Source organism: Ctenopharyngodon idella, chromosome 8 (genome assembly GCF_019924925.1).
Source record: "Ctenopharyngodon idella isolate HZGC_01 chromosome 8, HZGC01, whole genome shotgun sequence".
Taxonomy (NCBI): domain Eukaryota; kingdom Metazoa; phylum Chordata; class Actinopteri; order Cypriniformes; family Xenocyprididae; genus Ctenopharyngodon; species Ctenopharyngodon idella.
The window spans coordinates 8431268-8452340 of NC_067227.1; the positions used below are offsets into that span (position 1 = coordinate 8431268).

General features: G+C 38.6%; 2 protein-coding genes and 1 pseudogene across 2 annotated transcripts; all 3 read right to left on the reverse strand.

Annotated features, from left to right (window-relative positions):
• Positions 1 to 239: 239 nt before the first annotated feature.
• Positions 240 to 6318, reverse strand: LOC127517780 (phosphatidate cytidylyltransferase 2-like; annotated as a pseudogene).
• Positions 6319 to 11270: 4952 nt separating this feature from the next.
• Positions 11271 to 12200, reverse strand: LOC127517781 (odorant receptor 131-2-like). Its single transcript, XM_051903869.1, has one exon. The coding sequence runs from the start codon at positions 12198 to 12200 to the stop codon at positions 11271 to 11273; it is 930 nt and encodes a 309-aa protein (XP_051759829.1).
• Positions 12201 to 17279: 5079 nt separating this feature from the next.
• LOC127517862 (odorant receptor 131-2-like) lies at positions 17280 to 18251 on the reverse strand. The gene has a single exon (XM_051904015.1). The coding sequence runs from the start codon at positions 18249 to 18251 to the stop codon at positions 17322 to 17324; it is 930 nt and encodes a 309-aa protein (XP_051759975.1). The 3' UTR covers positions 17280 to 17321.
• Positions 18252 to 21073: the final 2822 nt, after the last annotated feature.

The window sequence follows — 21073 nt, forward strand, 5'->3', positions numbered from 1 at the left end:
GGCAGCAGAGAGGAGGAGACCACACACTTTCCAACACAGATATAATGTATTGAAGTTATGTATATGTATTATGTTATGTAGCATATATTATGAAATGATGACAGGGAGTTGATAAAACGATACAGGCTTGATCGTAAAGGTATTCTTTTTGTAACTGACCTTGTGAGAAATGTAATAACTTCTCCCACTCTACAAATCAGTGCTCTGACTGCAGTAATGAAAGTAATTATGAAATTGCTCTAGACCAGCAAACTGCCAAAATTTCTGCTTTTATAGAGTTGGTACCCCATAATAGTCCAGCCCATAATAGTCTGCAGTACAGATGGTAGGCTGTAGTCCTGAAGCTGGAAGAGATCAGATGGCTCACAGTTCACTGTGGAAGTGTTGAGAGTGGCTATTTTAACTCCAGTGGACACACAGAGGAAGAGTAAACTGTAGCCATCCAGGACAGTAGTATTACAACACAACTGTAACACAGTTCGTAGAACAGGGAAGGAGGAGGCGAGAACCAGCAAACATTCAACAACTTTTTAATCGTATAAAATTAACAAACAACAAAACGAAGTAAAAAAGTAAAAGCGGGGGTAAGGACAGACGAGGTGAGAGAAAAGAACACGGAAGCATCAGGAGCGACAGAGAGACGAGAGAGGGAAAAAAACCTCTAAAGATAAATAGTCCAGGCCTGGTCCTCTCTCATCCTTCACTGTTGTCGCTCCTCCATTTATGCTTCCGGAGCTCCTCCGTGAGAAACTCGAGACGTACGGCGCGCAGGTGGCGCTCATCATCAATCACGCCACCGGCCTTGCCCCATTCTCACGGCTCTCGCCCTCGTCCTGCTTGCCACATACCCCCATCGCCCCTCAAGAGCTGGGGAGGACTCCCAAGACTGCGCCGTACTCCCCCCCTCCAGGGGGACCTGTCAAGGCAGCCGCAGCACCTGGGGGTATGGACAGACGAGGTGAGAGAAAAGGAGACGGAAGCATCAGGAGCGACAGAGATGAGAGAGGGAAAAAAAAGTCCAGGCCTGGTCCTCTCTCGTCCTTCACTGTCGTCGCTCCTCCTTTTATGCTCTCGGAGCTCATCCGTGAGAAACTCGAGACTGGTGCGGCGCACAGGTGGCGCTCATCATCAATCACGCCACCGGCCTCGCCCTGTTCTCACGGCTCTCGCCCTCGTCCTGCTTGCCACAACAACACTGGAGTGGAAGCCGCCGATTAAACCTTTCCCATGTCTTAAGAGACAACTTAAAGGCTGTGACTGAGAATGAATCCAAACATGCAATCGATTATGCTATTACAAATAATATTGGAGATTGGCGCAATAAACCAGATGATCTCCTCTAAAAGGTTTTGAATGATTAAGTCTGAGTGAATCGCCACAATCAGCACGGTCAAATGAGTCCAGATGAACATGCAGAATGGCAGGCGATAGAGTTTCTTCACCAGACTCAAAACAATCATGCAGAATCCTACGAGGTACAGGGCAAAGGGAATGAAGTGATGGTATTTGCTGAGCATGTGTACACACTCCTCCCTCTGCACCACAGTGAAAAAATAATCTGTGATCTTTTCCTCATAGAAGAAGTAGCTCACGCACAGCAGGAAGTACAAGCTTAGGGTTCTGAACCATGGCATGTGGTAACAGTGATAGACTCTGTAACCAGTTGTGATGATCTGATGGAAGCACTTGATCAGAAACGGCATCATCATCAGAGCCATCGGACCCAGATAAACAATAAAGATGAAGAAGAACGAGGAGATCATAGCCGGAGTGAGAATCTCCCATGTGTATCTCTCCCACCAGTTCTTCAATCGTAAGGAAAGGCCTGAGGGGACTTCGTTGAGAACCTCTGGTGTGTCATCGGCAGGAACGGGAGCTTCAGGAACCTTGGAGTCTGATTTAGTCTCATTGTCCGAGGCTCCATCTCTCTCCTTATCCTCCGAGTGCTGATGTTGCAGCTCCAATTGAAGAGGTTCAGAATAACCCTCCTAGAAGAAAGACAATTCTTATGATGGTTAGATGGAGACAGACATGTCAGTTTTCATAAATTAAATTCTAAGCATGTAAAGCAGGGGTGTCCAATCCTGCTCCTGGAGGGCCTCTCCAACACATCTGCCTGGAAGTTTTTAATGATCCTAAAGATTATTAAAAACTTATATTATAATTATAATTAGCTGGTTCAGGTGTGTTTAATTAGGACTAGAGCTAAACTCTGCTAGATAATGGTTGATTGCACACCCCTAATGTAGAGCATGTCTGATGGGTCAAGTGTTCTAAATTGTTAACATACAGTACGTATAAGAATATACAAATATAAGACAGGGAAAATAATTTACTATACAAATAATTTAAGTAAAAAAGAACTCACCTTTAGGCCATCATCCAAGCGAATCCCTGAATAAATGGTTCCAAACCCGCCTTCAGTTAGCTGAATGCTGATTTTGTCGCTGCAAGCGTTGATGTCTGTTCAAAGAAAAATAAGAGTTGTTGACGTGAAATGTCAAGCGGTGTCCTGCAGAGTGACATAATTCTAAAACTTTTAAAACAACATTTATCTAATTCATACATTAATTGAGATACTACATTGGATAGTTATGCTTTTAGAAAATAATTTGTCACATTACAGGACTATTTATGTAATAAAAATATTTTTCTCAGTGTAAAATACAACTTCACTTCATACATACATACAAATTGAAATTAAATCTTGTTGAATGTTAAAAAAAGTTTATTTAATTCAATTCAATTGTATCAATTCTTGTATCAAACGTGTGTTGAGTTATGTTAGGGTTGTGGTAGCAAACTGACCCATTATTGTTTCCTCATCATCCTTCAGCTGGCTTGACTGAGGTGCCACAGTGTCCACTGCTGGATTATCCGAAGCTTGTGGGACGTCGACTCTACAGTCTGACACAGCAGAGACTGGAACCTGGGGGATGTCGATTGATTTGACATTAAACTCACACATGACACTGTTGAGAGCATGGAGGACCTCAGCACTCCATTCAGATGCATCACCAACAAAATCATAAAAGGCGTCATCATCATCAATTTTAGGGGGACTGGTGGGTTCTTCTTCAGTATGGAGGACTTCTGGGCCACTGGTGGTATGCTGAGAAGTCTGACCTAAAGAGGGTAATGACATCAACATAACCATATAAATAAATACTGCCGCTAAGCTTGCTATAAATTGTGGCATTCTCACAGGACACATTCTTGCTTTTCACTAAAAACAGTTAAACATGCCTTGAGTCCCCTATATTAAGTTCCATTAGTGAATTCTGTAGTAAAATTTCAGTTTTTAATTCATGCTTGTGCATATACATTGATTGTATTGTTTCAAATTAAGTTACAGATTAACTTACAGACTTCGACTGTGGCCCTAAATTTTTTACTGTCTTCCAAAACATAAAAATGTAAAGCCCTGTGCAGACACTAAGTGTTACATATTCTCATAACATGTACATTTATTTCATTTAGGCCTACCATCAGTACTACCCACGGGTAGTAGATCACTCTGGTCAACTTTTTCATCCTGAACTGAGTAGGTGTTCTTGACTTCTCTCCTTTCTCTCAGAAGTAAAGCAGTTAGTCCCAGTAAGGTAAGCAGTACCATTTTGAATGTGGTAACTACCGTAAGCTGCCAGATGTGCAAATGAGTATCACTTTACTGAGCAACTAGCAACAAGATGTGCAAAGTGAGAATCCACGTATGAAGCTGCAAGATCTGCAAAGTGAGATTCCACGTATGAAGCTGCAAGATCTGCAAAGTAACACTAGAACTAGAACACTAGAACTGATGCAGATTGAGTGTGAGTCTGTTTATGTCAGCATATTGCTGTGACGTCACATTTGAGCAAAGTGAGTCTGTTTATGTCAGCATATTGCTGTGACGTCACATTCTAAATGACATTCCAAAGCTGCTGCAAGAGCGCTGTTGGTGAGTCCCTACCTGATTGGTCCGTTTTGCAATATGGGCGGGGCGTCTGCGTTTATTTAGGAAAATCATCATACCGCTGTCTGTTTGGTGAATCAATGCTTATTTATTAATTGGTGCCGATTTCAGTCGTCCTCAGGTAAGAATTATGGTCTAATATTGTCTTTTGCGTTGTAAATTATTTATGTGGTGTAACTTTGGAGAGCGTCAAAGGTTTTTATTTACAACGTGTTTTTACAGCGTTGAACAACGTAAACAAAATGTAGACGATGTACATTAGTCGAAGTAAGACATTCGTTGTGCAGTGTAAACAGCTTCACTGATTATTACGGAAATGTGTGTGAGATCGCGATGAACTTAGATGTGTGACAGCTTTTTACAGCAGGCAGTGCCAAGTTGCGTGGGTCTCCCTTGCTCTCAGAGGATTAGCCTATCTATGTGTAATGTAAACATGACGGTAATTTACTGTCTTTAAATATTTTTACAACATGCAAATGTGAATGCGGATTCAACATTTGATGAGTTATGTGGATTTTGTTGTAATAGTTAATGGTTTAATTTTTTTAAATTAATGTTTCGGCTCAGGCATCATGCCGTGCGACAGCAGAAAACAGAAAAAGCGCCAAGAACGTGAAGTAAAAGAGCAAGAAGTTAGCCTGTGTATTTTGTAATATTTTAAATTCTTATTCAGTCTCAAGAAACCATGAAACGGATTTATTAAAAAAAAAAATGCCCGTTAGAAATGGGCATCCAGTTTCGTTAGAAATGCCCATGTAATTTTCAAGTTGTCAGTACACATCAATAGCTTAATCAAAACAATACGTGTTTTATATGTAGAAGAAATAAACATTCCTATTTAGTCGTGTAAGCTGTCGTGTGACTCCTGTCAGTGCTTTAAAAACAATGTCCATTAGTCTAAAGTTTGCATATTTAGAGAATTATTGATGCATTTTCTTGAGAAAACTATATTTGTCATGCTTTAGGTTTGTAAATCGCGCATTTGGATAATCATTTCAGCTGTGTGTTACAAATTTTTCTGACAGCTAGATGGTGCCAGAGCATTACTTTCAGCTATCTGTCAACCAAAATTTGGGTTTAATCTTCCTTAATTGCTCACTGCCAGTTTGATGTTTTGTTTGTCAGTCTTTATTAATTTATACTTGTTAAATGATTAATTTAAATTTTATATCAATATACTTAAAATCATTGTAATAAATACTAATATTTATTGAAATCAACTGACACTGTATGTTGTTTGTTGACTGCGAAACTGCTCTGAAAGAACAGGGATGGGGTCAGTCATTTTGGGGGTTTTATGAGCATTTTATTAAGGCATTTTTCCAAATTAATTGTTATTTATGAATCTTGTATGACATGAAAGTATTTTTATAACACCTGCCAAATAGGACTGAAGGCATATTTGAACGTTACACAATGCTTAGAGGTGTTGCAGGTGTGCCTACAACAAGTAACCTTTGTGTTTCAGATGTCAGAATACCATGGCCACTCTCAGCACCTACAACTAACCCTCTGTGTGCTGAAGTTGGACTATGGCTCCCAAAACACCACCTTCAAGAAATCTTTTTAAGATGTTTGAAGACATTCCTGACCATTATGCGTCATGCAGAGAAGAAGTGATGCAGGTGAGTAGATTGTAGTAAAAACTGTTAAGTGTAAATGTGTTTTTCAATCATCATCAGTCATTTTCTCAAGTGCATTTCATATTCATAAGGTGTTTTCTTAATTTTCTTATATTTCTAAACTTCCTTATTTGTTATTTTGGTATCATTGATATACTATTGTAGATGTTTTTAATATTTTGAATTAGATTTTATTTTTCTATTTTCTGTTTTCATTTTAATTTTAGTTAAAGTTTTAGTAATTTTATTGTTTGTTTGTTGTTGTTTTTTTTGTTGTTGTTTTTTTTTTCTTTTGTCATTTTATTAGATTTTTTTATGGGACCATACAGTTATTTATTTTTTATTTATTCATTTTAGTTTGTTTAGTTGTAGTTATGTACTTAGTTTTTCATACATGTTTTATATGTAATTTAATAATATCTGTGATTTCTGCTTTGCCAAAAAATGATGATTCCATCAAAACTTCCTCTTAAACTTTTTTTCTCTACCAGGACTGTGCTCAGCAGAACAGTCTTGGTGAGTGAAAAGACTACGTTCTCCATCGGACTAAAAAAAAAAAAACAGAGTTCTCCCAAACTTTTACAAGATCTCTCTTTATTTGCACCCCAAACCAGTCCAGTGCTTCAGAGGTGATTAATTATTAGTATTATATTGCTTGTATTATATTATAATACAATTATAATATGCGTATATACAAGCATCTTAAAGGAGGGTGGGTCAGAGCTCCTGTACCACATTCATGCTCTACTCCTCAAAGTCTGGGAAAAAGAAGAACTTCCCATCGAGCTCAGGAATGCCCTAATAGTGACCATATTCAAGAAGGGGGACAAGGCTGAATGTGGAAATTACAGGGGCATCTCGCTCCTGTCAACTACAGGCAGAGTCCTTGCTTGTGTTCTTGCAAACCGACTACTACCACTGTCTGAGGAAATACTCCCAGAATCACAATGTGGCTTCCATCCATCCAGAGGTACAGTAGACATGATTTTCACAGCACGGCAACTACAGGAAAAATGCTGTGAACAAAGGCAGCCTTTGTACATGGCCTTTATAGACCTGACAAAGGCTTTCGACACAGTAGACCGCTAGGCCCTGTGGAGCATACTATCAAGGTACGGCTGTCATGACAAGTATATTAGAATACTGAGGCTCCTACATGATGACATGTCAGTCACAGTGCTCAGCAATGGTGGCTCCGAGTCTGAGCCTTTTACAGTGGAAACGGGTGAAACAGGGATGCATTATTGCACCCACCCTGTTTGCCATCTTCATTGCAGCCATACTCCACCTCATTGGTGAAGAGCTGCCACAGGGGAATCCAATCATGTATAGAACTAATGGCAGACTCTTCAACCTTAACAGGTTCAAGGCCAAGAGTAAAGTCAACTACACCACCATTACAGAGCTTCAGTACGCGGACGATAACGTCATTGCTGCACACTCCGCAGAAGACCTTCAGGGCATCCTGAATGCTTTTTCCAAGGCAACATCAAGAAAACCCAGGTCTTATATCAATCTCCACCTAACCAGCCAGCTACCCAGCCAACCATAAAAGTGGACAACACCACTCTTGAAAACGTGGACCACTTCCCTTACCTCAGCAGCCTTCTTTCCACAAAAGCTGACATAGACATAGACATAGAGGTTAACCATCGCCTGAGTTGTGCCAGTGGAGCCTACGCCAGGCTCAGGAAAAGAGTCTTCGAAGACCGAGACCTATCAGCCCAAACAAAACTCCTGGTCTACAGAGCTGTTGTCCTCCCCACCCTGCTGTATGGAGCCGAATTGTGGACCACATACAGCAGGCACCTGAGAGCCATGGAACAATACCATCAAAGATCCTTACGAAAGATTCTGAGGATCAGCTGGGAGGACAGACGCACCAACATCAGCATCTTGGAGGAAGCTAACATGACCAGCATCACCACTACAATAATGCAGTACCAACTTCGTTGGACTGGCCATGTCATCCGAATGCCCAATACACGTCTCCCCAAACAGATCCTGTACTCCCAGCTGAAGGAAGGCAGTCGAGCAACTGGTGGGCAGAAGAAATGTTTTAAGGACAACATCAAGGCCATTCTGAAGAAATTCAATATTACATCGAGCAACTGGGAACACATTGCACTGGACAGAAGCTCCTGGAAGAAATCCTTGCAGGATGGTGCAGCACATCATGAAACAGAACTCTGCCATGCCGCAGAGACAAAGTGACAGCTTCGCAAGGAGAAAGACAAAAAGGCTCAACCACCATTAAAGATCACCACCCTCCCCTGCCCATACTGCACCAAAGTATGCTGATCGCGGATTGGCCTCTACAGCCATCTGAAGACCCACAAGTAGACCCAAAAGAGAGGACAGTCATACTCACTTCGAGTGACTGCCGATGATTATATTATATTGAGTATGAATTAAAAAAAAGAAAAAAAGATGAGATTTCTAGAACCATATTTACATTAAACAAATGTGATGCTATTCAGAACTTATGCCTACACCTACAATTGACTGACTCCTTCAGGGATCTTTCAACACAGCTGAATTTGTAAGGATAAATGTAAGGGAACAATGTAGCCTATATATATATTTTTTTTTTTCAGTTCAAATGTATCTGAATTGCATTTAATCATTATTTAAATTGTGTATTTGCATCTGTACACACTTAACTTCCCTCTTTGTTCTTTTATTAGTACTTAATAAAAACCATGAAGGACACACTGGACATACAAATAAAGGACATCTGCAAGAGAGAGACAGGGCTAAAAGAGGAGATTACAAATTTTCAGTCAAAGACATACTTTAAATGCCTGAGGATTGAAAAACTGTATACTTTTTCATCATTATTAAATGTTTAACAGATTAGTTCACTTTCTTCAGAAAAGAAAAAAGGGTTTTTGAGGAAAACATTCCAAGATTTTTCTTCATATAGTGGACTTCAACAGGGATCAACAGGTTGAAGGTCCAAATTGCAGTTTCAATGCAGCTTCAAAAGGCTCTACACAATCCCAGCTGAGGAATAAGGGTCTTATCTAGCAAAACAATCTGTCATTTTCTAAAAAAATAAATAAAAATGTATATACCTTTAACCACAAAAGCTTGTCTTGCTCTGAAAGAAAGACATGAACATCTTGGATGACATGGGGGTGAGTAAATTATCAGGAAATTTTAATTCTGAATTGAACAACTACTTTAAGCCTTTCTTTTGTGGATATTGTGAATAATGCAGTTTCATTATATAGGCTCTGATTGCCAGACACTGATTTTCAAGTTTTTTCAGGACTCAAAGGATGCGATCATGGAGGCGTTTGTTCTTCAGTTAGACACGGCCATTAATAAAGGGAACTAACTAATCTAAAATCTCTAAAACCTATGTGAATAGTTGTTGTTTTATTTCTGCACTTCAGTTTTCACACCAAACGGTGCAGATGTTGCCATTATTCACACATCTCTGTTTTGTATAGGTAAATCTTGGAGTTTGAGAAGATGCTAAAGCTGGGCAAGTCACAACGAGGTATTGGAGATTTTAGCAGACCTGGAGCAAGGAGGAAACTTCCAATATCAGAGCGACATTGAAGACAAGGAGGATATTTACTAGTGTCTAGATGAGGAACAAAGCAGAAGTGAGTTTGTTTTACACTGCAGGAGGACTGATTCCTTGAGAACTGAATATATAGTATAGCCATATAGTCATATATTGCAGGGGTTTTCAAACTGTGTGTTGCAGAGTGGGAAAAGGTGGGTCGCGCAAAGTCACTTGGCTGCAGCTACGTTTCAGTGAATGGCATACACGCACAAAAACAGTTTAGCAGAGTGCTGCACGATTTACCAGCATTAAACAGAAATCTCAGTATTGCTTGGTCTGATTTTCGAATCACGAAGGTTGCGATTTAATATATAAATATATCCGCCGTATGTTTTATAGTGAAGCGTGCATGTAACTTGTTAAAACAATGTCTGTTCATTCATCTCTGCCTGTTCAACTCAGCGCTGTTGTCTTTTAGAGACATGGTCGAGTGCATTCTTTACATCCCCCCAATGTGCATTTGGCTACCTACCAACACATAAAAAAAATATGTCTGTAAAAAAGCATTTCACATTCATAACACACACAGAACTAGCATGAGAGCGTTTTCTGCAAGGAGTTTAAAAACACTCACATCACGGATCAAAGTTCATATTCGGATCGGAGTCTGTATGGACATATTTCATCTACTCTAATGCTGATGTCTGATCATAAACACAATGACACAATTAATTATTTACGTAAACAGAACTTTGTTTTCACGGATTTATATTTTATTAAATTTGGGTCTTGACATAGATTATACTCAGGGCTTGACATTAACTTTTTTGCTCACCAGCCACTGTGGCTAGTGGTTTTCCAAAGTTACTAGCCACTCAGCATTCTCACTGGCCACAATTTTGCCAGTCAATTTTGCAAATAAAGACTACATTGTATATCAGCTGGTATGTACAGGTGGGCAATATAAGCATAATATGAGAAATTTTATATGTTATTTTTGTTAGGCTATATAAAAAGAACAAAGAAGCAAATTACAAATAGTAAATTAAAAAAAAATCTTTTTTTCAGATACAGTAGGTTTATTTAACATGTATACATTTATTTAACATCTTTTGTTTGATTAACTTTAATGACAGACAGGTATTTAATTGGGCTGCTGAATGCATGGACGTAATATACTGACACATATCCAGTTTCTACCCACCTGTTTACGTCCACTTAAGCCATAACCAGCTGTATTCACGCGATAGCCTACTCCACACGATGGGCATTTTGACATCTGTGTGTGCATGTATTTGACTATTCAGGTGCAAGGAGAACTGATCGCGCACGCGACAAAGAGCGCTTCTGTTGTGTGTCATTCAGCGCGATTCCGCCTATCCCGCCTTCACTAACAGCAAGTTAATCGATAAAGAATTGTGATTGAATTGTAATTTTATGATACAACAAGCTTGGCTACTTTTCATTTGGCTGTAGGCTGAAATTATATTCAGCCCGCCAAAGTGGCTAGTGGGAGTGGCTGTCCTACCCGCCACAGCTGAAATCTACCCGCATTTGGCAGGTGTTAATGTCAAGCCCTTATAGCCTACTTGTCTAGGTGTGCCCTGGAATGGAAAAGTTTAGGAACCCCTGATCTATTGTCATATACTGACAATAACAGTGTTTGACCCTTTTTGTATTGTTTTTTGTTCAGATTATGATTCACTTAAGAAAAGCAGAATAGAGGAGATTAGAACAGCTGAATCAATCTGAGTTGGTCCAATATAACTACACAAAGTTTAAAGATACATTAAGTACACAGTGTGACCCATCTAATTGACAATACAAGACATATGGTAGTGCCAAAGAGCAAAATGCTCATCCATAATTTGGTAGTGCTGCATCCACATCCATTGTCTCTAAAAGAAAGCATTTTAGGACATGCCTCAACATTGCACAATGCTTGGAGAAGAACTGATGCAGTAGGATGTAGGAAGACTGATAAGTCGATTGTTTTTCAACCATCATCATTTTATTTATACTGAATAACACTGGTTGAATGTTTCTTACTAATATTCTCCATATCTATGCTAAAATAAACATCATTTACAGAATTCTATAGAAAAATAATAACTTTTACTTATTACAGTGGACATTTTTTTTGTTTTTCAGCAGACAGAAAATGACAATTTTGCTAATCGGAAGGATCAACGGCTCTCTTTTCGGAGCCACACATCAGTGAACTCTTCATATACTTCTTAAACTTTTGATCCCTCATGCCATATATGAGAGGGCTCAGCAGACGTGGTAAAATGCTGGTGAGAATGAATGTGCAGAAGTAGATTACTGACTGATAGTAAGGAAAGAGAGCCGTTAAGGCCCCATCCAGGACCGTTGTGAACAGGGACAGTGTACAGAGCAGTAACTGGACCCCATGCAGTAAAATGGTTCTCCTTGCCTTCTGTGCTTGAGCTGGTTCTGAAGCCGCTGCTTTAGCAGAGAACAGCACTTTAAAGTAAGTGTAGAAGAGCAGCACCCACACTGAGCACATGTAGCCAATGTTAAAAACAGCATGGCTTATTATATGGTACTCAAAATTGAACACATTTTGCTGAAAGCACATGCGGCTAGTGGTAAAGAAGGAGAGTGGATGAAGAGCCAAAACCACAAACAGGTCCACTATGCCAGGCAGGGCTCCCACCAGCCAGATGATGCCGATCAGGATTTTGGTGTTTTGGACGGTGCATATTCGTGCATGATGTAGAGGGTAGCAGATGGCCACAAAGCGCTCAATAGCCATGCCGGCCAGGTTTAGTGGCGTGTTTTTGTAGACATTGCTTGCAATGAGGATGAAAATGCAGCAGATAGCAACATTCAAGTTTGGCACTAAGTACGTAAACACAAACAAAATCACACAGATAGACAGTGTAATGATGTCATTGATGATCAGCTGCATGTAGAGGATATAGCGGGGCTCCTGAGTGAAGACAGGATTCTTGAAGATAGTATATAGCAGCAAGCTATTGATAGAATTGATAATGACAGCAAATAAAACCACAGTGAGGTTTTTAAAAACAGCTTCCTCAAAAAATTCTTGCCGTTTGTTAAATTCTGAAATGTTCATTTCACAATCGTCAATAACTTTTTTTTTTTTTTAACTAAAAGTATTAATTAAATACAATTTAGCTTATAATTAGGATAACAATTAAAAGCAAAATGGCGGCTTTGCATGCTGCAGTACATCCAAAAGGTCTAGTCTGTGCTCCCCTGCAGTTAAAATCTGTACATCAAAGATATCAAATATGTTTCTCTGGTGCCTCTACTCTTTCTGTCACTTGATCTGTCCTTTATGTTATTGCTGCTGTCTCTTTGACATACTATTCAGGGGTTGCCATATTCTCATGAGCCTTGCTGTAATGTCACTACCAAGTCCCTAATGTCAGAAAAACAATGAGGTTGAAGCAAACAACACTCAAGTTAAAAACAGATTGACCTTTTGTTTGTTTTTGTTTTTACGTTAATCAGGTGGCCATTTACTGAGGATCTTCCCAGTGAAAAACAAGTAGTCTTTTATGTCTCTTTGTGTAGTGATATACGTAAACTTGAGAAACCTATTGTAACACAATATACAGGTGCTGGTCATATAATTAGAATATCGTGAAAAAGATCATTTTTTTTATTGTAAATTATTTTAAAAAATGAAACTTTCATATATTCTAGATTCCCTACATGTAAAGTAAAACATTTAAAAAAATTTTTTTTTTTTAATTTGTTGATTAGAGCGTACAGCTAATGAAAGTCCAAAATCCAGTATCTCAAAATACTAGAATATTTACATTTGAGTTTCATTAAATGACCATCCCTACAGTATAAATTCCGGGTATCTTTTGTTCTTTGAAACCACACTAATGGGGAAGACTGCTGACTTGGCAATGGTCCAGGAGACAATCATTGACACCCTCCACAAAGAGAGTAAGTCACAGAAGGTCATTACTGAATGGGGTGGCTGTTTACAGAGTGAAATATCAAAGCATATTAAATGCAAAGTTGACTGGAAGGAAGAAATTGGGTAGGCAAAGGTGCACAAGCAACAGGGATGACCGCAAGCTTGAGAATACTGTCAAGTAAAGCCGATTCAAACACTTGGGAGAGCTTCGCAATGAGTAGAATGAAGCCGGAGTCAGCGCACCAAGAGTCACCACACTTAGACATCTTCAGGAAAAGGACTACCAAGCCACTTCTGAACCAGAGACAACGTCAGAAGCATCTTACCTGGGCTAAGGAGAAAAAGAACTGGACAGTGAACAGTGGTCGAAAGTCCTCTTTTCAGATAAAAGTAAATTTTGCATTTCATGTTGAAATCATGGTCCCAGAGTCTGAAGGAAGACCGGAGAGGCACAGAATCCAAGCTGCTTGAAGTCTAGTGTGAAGTTTCTGAAGTCAATAATGATTTGGGGGGGCCGTGACGTCTGCTGGTGTTGGTCCATTGTGTTTTATCAAGTGCAAAGTCAATGCAGCCATCTTCCAGGAGATTTTGGAGCACTTTATGCTTCCATCTGCTGACAAGCTTTATGGAGATGCTGATTTCCTTTTCCAGCAGGACTTTAGCACCTGCCCACAGTGCAAAAACCACTTCCAAGTGGTTTGCTGACCATGATATTACTGTGCTTTATTGGCCAGCCAATATGCCTGAACTGAATCTATGGGATATTTTCAAGAGAAAGATGAGAAACAGTCGATCCAACAATATACAGATGATCTGAAGGCTCAATAGTGCCTCAGCAGTGCCACAGGCTGATCACTTCCATGCCACACTTCACTGATGCAGTAATTTGTGCTAGGAGCAAGTCATTTGCTGTAATATGTCCTGCCGATCAAGTATTGAGTGCACAAAAGAACATACTTTAAAATACTTGAACTTTACTGTTTTGCAAATCCATTTTTTGATTGATCTTAGGAAATATTCTAATATTTTGAAATACTGGATTTTGGACTTTCATGAGCTGTACGCTCTAATCATCAAAATTTAAAAAAAAAAACTTTTGAAATGTTTTACTTTACATGTAGGGAATCTAGAATATATGAAAGTTTCATTTTTAAAAATAATTTATAATAAAAAAAAATGAACTTTTTGTTGATATTCTAATTATATGACCAGCACCTGTATGTTACATGTCCGCTGTTTTGTGTTTCTTATGCCTAGTCCACACGTATTTTCCTCCTCCGTTTAAAAAAATAAATAAATAAAAAAAATAATTATAATTGTGTCCACACAAGCACGGTTTAAAAAAAAAATCCGTCCACATGAAAACGCAAAAACACGCTATGAAGCGCTGTCAAAAGCCATGTTGGCCAATCAGAAGCATGGAAAAAGTTTATTAGGCCTACCGTTCCGGTAGGCAAACAACATTATCATTTTATTACTACTATTATTAATAATAATAATAATAATAATTCCATAAACCAGAACAATACATTGAGACATTCATTCAAAAAAAAAAAATTGTCATAAACAGTGACCTGCATAATAAAGCATTCTGACGCCTTTGTTCTGCATTATAATGGGAGAACAGACAGTGCATGTATCTGTATAAGCCCTGTTAGCAGCACAATTTTGGCTACGTCCTTCATTGCACAGACTCGCCTCACGTCAACAAAGAAGATAGTGGCGCAGAATCTGACGTCAAACAAAGGAGATAACAGCGCGCACTCCGATGTCACTGGCCAAAATCTCCGGTTTCACCGGCTACACGACAACACTGTAACAGGAGTTTCTAAAAATCTTCACCCTGGCCGGAGTTTTCAAAAAAGTTCAGTTTCAGTTCTTGGATACTGAGTTCGCGTGTGGACAAACGGCCAAACCGCATAGAAAAAGCTGAAAAATACCCGTGTTCGTGTGGACAGGGCCTTAGTTTGACCTAGTTTTCCCCATTCATTCTAATTGGTAATTTCCTTCACCTGTGTCCTATTAATTACCTTGTTAACATCCTTTGTTTGCTTCATGTATTTAGTCCCTGTTCTCCCTCATTCTTTCTCCATTCTCGTCTGTTAAGGTGCGTTATGTCTGCTTCCCTGAGTTGTCCTGTTGTATAGCCTATGCTTGGCTTAAAGACTATATTGTTTGATAGTGATGGCGAAATGAAGCTTTGTGAAGCACCGAGGCTTTCCTCTCAAGTGTATCGTAAAAAGGTTTATTACTCGTAGCTTTTCAACACGGTGCACACTAACGACATCTTGTGGTCAAAAGGTGGGAAAAAACTGCATTTGCGTTCCAGACGACCCAGCTATTTTTGGACTGTTTCATGTAATAAATCAGTCTGTGCTATGAAAAGCGTATAAAACAATGTAAATTATTATTATAAATAAAAAAAAGTCTTTCACGTGTCATTTTACTTACACTATTTGAATAAATGAGTCTGTGAATAAATTCTTTGGAAGAAAATAGGCAAGCTTGGGCATATATTATCAAAATAAATGAATATTGTCATAGAATGAAGTATGAACTGGGAATAAATACAAACTGAACATGCACAAAACTGCAAATGTTAATATTTATTCGTATTATGACATATTTTTTTGCTAAAAAGCAAATGACACTTCACATCTGCGCAAGGGTTCACGTTATGTGAATCAGAATACGAAGCAGTCACGTGGTTGTGTGCGAAAACGAAGCTTCGGACGTCACCGATCACGTGGTTATGGCAAAACGAATCAAGTTCCGATACAGTGCTTCACTGTGAGATGTTTCGTTTTTTTGATACAAGCTTCGAAGCATCGGTGTCAAACGTCACATCACTATTGTTTGAATCTTGTCTTCGTGCGCTTCCTGCCAGCACCCGTGACAGTATATTTATTTTTATACATGTACATGCAGTATATGCATTTCTACACTGTATAAATGTGAAGTGGTGGACTGTGTCAAACATCATTGAGCTTTACTGACATACCGACAGTACTGGAGCTTTGTGATTTGGACATGAATTATTTTTACTTTCAGTCTGATTTTATAGCTCTAATATATACCATTGTTACAGTAACCTGACTTGCCTTGGAAGCACATGAATTTCAACCAGTGAAACAATACAGATTTAAAACAGTTCCTTCAGCTACATGTATGGCTCTTGTCCAAAATGGTGGCCTTAATGTGCACTTGCCTTCTTGCGATGGCTGCTGCGGTCATACTTGTAAAGTCCTCATGGTTTGTCCCATTTGTCAATTTAGGTCAGCCAAAGACAGTATTGCGAAATATATTCATAGTTAATATGATGAGCTACACCTTGTTGTTACTGTGCTAGTTGGCAGCTTGAGTTGCTTATAAGCCATTGTACAAAGTGAAGCTCTGGAAAAAAAGGTCTTTATACAAAGCTAATTATGCTAGACCTTTTTTGTCAGAGCTTCACTTTGAACAATGGCTTATAAGCAACAGTATGCCACTTGTTTTTATGTTTTGTATCGTAAGAAGTTAGATTTTCAAATGTAGCTTAAGTATCCAAATACCTTTTTATAAGGTTAAAATTTTGTAATCAAAAGTAGCCTTTGCTGGTAGACAGAACCTGTACTTGAGAGCCGCTAGTAGAAAAGAAAGATATTACGGAAGCAAATACCTTCTGGCTTTATAGCTACAGAGATAAATCTATAAATATTGTCCCTACAAGTATTTAGCCACAGTTAAAATTTAGAAAGTGAATGCAATAAATACTAAATATCAAAGCAAATGGCATTCATTTGATATAAGAAAGGCACTACAGTCACTCTTTTCAAGCAAAACATTTAATAAAAATTAAGTTAGTTTTAACTAGAACAATAGATAAACTGTTTAAAATTACAACAAAAAGTCATTGAAAACAAAAAAAGTACATGCTCATATTTAACATGATAGACTACATGTGTTTTTACTCTGCTAGGACAACCTGCTTGAACTGAGGAGACTCAGCACTCTGTTGGTTAAAAGAAAAGTTACGTGAGTTAAAGTTACATACAGATCTATTAAATAGATTGAACTCACATTGGGATAATTATGTAAAATTATATTTTTTTACACATGGAAGTATTATTTTGTGAGTCATCTTACATTTGAATACAATTTTAAATTTTGATGATTTGTGGATTTTATACAAAGTAACACTGGTTGAACATTGCTCACTATATAATCTACTACATGTCTATGCTGAAATACACATCATTTACAGATATTTTTTTTGTTTTTTTTGTTTTTTGCAACTGCAGTCAGAGAATTAATATTTTGCTAATCGGAAGGATCAACGGCTCTCTTTTCGGAGCCACACATCAGTGAACTCTTCAAGTACTTCATAAACTTTCGATCCCTCATGCCATATATGAGAGGGCTCAGCAGACGTGGTAAAATGCTGGTGAGAATGAACGTGCAGAAGTAGATTACTGACCGATAGTAAGGAAAGAGAGCCGTTAAGGCCCCATCCAGGACCGTTGTGAACAGGGACAGTGTACAGAGCAGTAACTGGACCCCATGCAGTAAAATGGTTCTCCTTGCCTTCTGTGCTTGAGCTGGTTCTGAAGCAGCTGCTTTAGCAGAGAACAGCACTTTGAAGTAAGTGTAGAAGAGCAGCACCCACACTGAGCACATGTAGCCGATGTTTAAAACAGCGCTGCTTATTATATTGTACTCAAAATTGAACACATTTTGCTGGAGGCACATACGGCTAGTGGTAAAGAAGGAGAGTGGATGAAGAGCCAAAACCACAAACAGGTCCACTATGCCAGGCAGGGCTCCCATCAGCCAGATGATGCCGATCAGGATTTTGGTGTTTTGGACGGTGCATATTCGTGCATGATGTAGAGGGTAGCAGATGGCCACAAAGCGCTCAATAGCCATGCCGGCCAGGTTTAGTGGCGTGTTTTTGTAGACGTTGCTTGCAATGAGGATGAAAATGCAGCAGATAGCAACATTCAAGTTTGGTATTAAGTAAGTTAACACAAACATAATCACACAGATAGACAGTGTAATGATGTCATTGATGATCAGCTGCATGTAGAGGATATAGCGGGGCTCCTGAGTGAAGACAGGATTCTTGAAGATAGTATATAGCAGCAAGCTATTGATAGAATTGATAATGACAGCAAATAAAACCACAGTGAGGTTTTTAAAAACGGCTTCCTCAAAAAAATCTTTGCGTTTGTTAAATTCTGAACTGTTCATTTCACAACTGTAAAGTTTTTTTTGTTTTGTTTTTTTCACCTAAATATCCTGGTAATTAAATATCATATAACTATAATTATAATTTAATAATAATTTAATATGATTCAAGCTATAATTGGGAAACCACTTAAAACAAAAAATGGAGGCCTTGCACAGCTGGCTGATCTGCACATCAAAGATATTGAACGTGTTTCTCTGGAATCTCTATAGTTCCTCTGGATGCACTTAAATGAAATATGGTCTTATATTATTGTTGAGCTATGCAATTTGATTGTTGCCATATTCTCATGTGCTTTACTATAATGTCATCACTGAGTCCCTTAAGTCATAAAAACAAGGACGTTGAAGCAAACAACACTCAAGTTAAAAACAAATTAACCTTTTGGTTATTTTTAATCTTAATCAGGTGACTGTCTACTGGAGGACCAGGAAAAAAAAAAAAAAAAAAAGTATTGTTAATGGGATACGTTAAACTGAGAAAGCTACTGTAAGATATTGGAACTTTTATGATGTTTTTTTTCTTCTCAAAAGAAAATAAAGCTGCAGTACAGATTTTTGGGTTAAAAAAAAAAATAACAAAAATAATACATTTTTGTTGAGCAATACCTAAAAAAAATCAAAACTGCCTCTGTCTTACTCTGATTCACAAAGGGAAGCTTTGTGAACCGGATTTATAATTTGAGCTCTAGGGTCAGATTTCACGGGAAATGTCAGTTTAACATCATTTATCTTTGCATGGTTACGTCACATCCGTAAACAGAGAAGATGGTCAAACTAACAGAGTGGTGCAGGAATGACGTCAGAACACGCAAGACTAACTTCGTCCACTCTCCTTCAAAGCATTTTAAACCAACCCAGATGGTCTTTTCTCACTCAAAGAGTAACAGTGTAAGGGACATTCATGTTCCATGTTTTGTCTTTTGTTGTGATCAGTGAATGAACACTCAACACATGCGCTCTTGTCTCGTGTTTTTGTTGATCGCCTGATCTGTGTTCATTTGTCAGCTGTTCTTGTGTTATGTTCTGTGTAGCACGCAGCTCATGTTTTTCATCGGCTGCATGATTTCATGTTGTTGTGTTTTTGTGTGGACACAGTCAGAGCTCTTATTGGCTGCGTGTTTGTCATGTTTTGTGTGAGTATTTTATGAATAATACCAGCAACACTTGTGAAGTGGAGATGTTTTATGTGAACACATGGCTTTGTTTTGTTTGTTTCTATGTGCCATGTGCTCCCCTGTCTATTGTCTTTACTCCGCCCTTCTTGTTACCTGTTTATTGGTTAATTTACCCCATCTGTCCTCCCTCGGTACCTCCTCATTTCCTTCCCTATTTATCCCTTGTATATTTTTGCCAGTTTGGGCCTCTAAATAAAATGGTTGTTTTTTTCCTCCTCAAGTATGAGCTATCTATTCTTGTATCATACTGAATGAGAAGAAATTTGTGTGTATATATATTGCATCAATATTATATATGTAAGGTTTAATCCGTGGCTAGCTGTGCATTAAATAGGGATGTGCAGGGGTGGTTGCCTCCACAAAGTGCATTAAAATCATTTAATGCACAGCTAGCTGTGGATTATCCTGCTTATACCATGGTCATTTACCAGCATTGACAACTTAAAACTGTTATTGATGTTTGCAGCACAATATTTGACCGTTTTCATCAGTTACGGCTCATTAGATCTAGCATTCTGCCTGCTTTGAATCAGGCAAGTAGTGCGTAAACTGACTTGGAACTACCTGTGCATTAAACAGTTTTATACAACAGTTCTTTCTGGTTCTGATTGGCTGATAGCCATGCAATATTCTAGTGATAACAGCACTCCTACCTTTTTACCGTTTGTATCACTCCGCTTGAAGCGACTGTCATGGCGGCCGAGCAATTCCACCATATTTTTTTGCGAATACTACACTTGTTGTACCATGAACTGTAGTTTTAAGAGTTTTTTTTTTTGGGGCGAGAATGTAGTTGTTTAGACCTTAAAATACGTGACTCATATTTAATCATAGCGCATATTTTACAATTTGTTTAGACTTTTTCAGAGATGCGAGCTCCAGGATCATCAGCGGCCGTTCAGGGGTTGTGTACACGCCGAGAACAGCTTCATCTTGGTTAGTGCTTCGAGGATTTGCCGCTGTGTCTTATTTTGGGTACATAAAATGGGCAATCTTTGGTCTTATTAATCTATTACTTGTTCCAGAGCAAATCGAATTGTACTATGTTAAATTTGATAATTTAATATCAAGGCTGTATTTAACTTAGATCCTCTATATAGCATAGCACATTGGCTACACTAGACGGGAAATATCAGACGAAGACTCTTCTCCACTCTTCGTAAGCAATAAGGTAAGAGAGGCTGTGCTGTATCGTGAATCCGCTCCGCTTCACATCGTGCCCAACAACGCCCTTCAGCCGTGACTTATTCACGATACAGCACTAGCATCAAGTACCTTATTGCTTTTATAAAATGGTTACCACACAATACAAATATTAAAGCCAGAAATATGTATCAATGCAACTTTCATGAGGTAAACTTTTTCTAAAAGCCTTCCTTCCACCAGAAAAAATAGTCCCTTACCGTGAACAGCAACAGAAGTTACATTATCACACCATTAGATGGCAGCAAAGACTGTCTAAATGAGTGTGTCAGTCAGTAGCGAAGACTTTTATTTTGAAAAGACTGAATTGTTGTGAACACGGAACAAAACTCACAAATGCTTTGACTAGCGCTATTAGTCATGTGAAAACCCCTTAAATGTTAAAAGGACAAGATAATACATAGGATATTTAAACAGATTTTTTATTATGAACATAGGACTGAC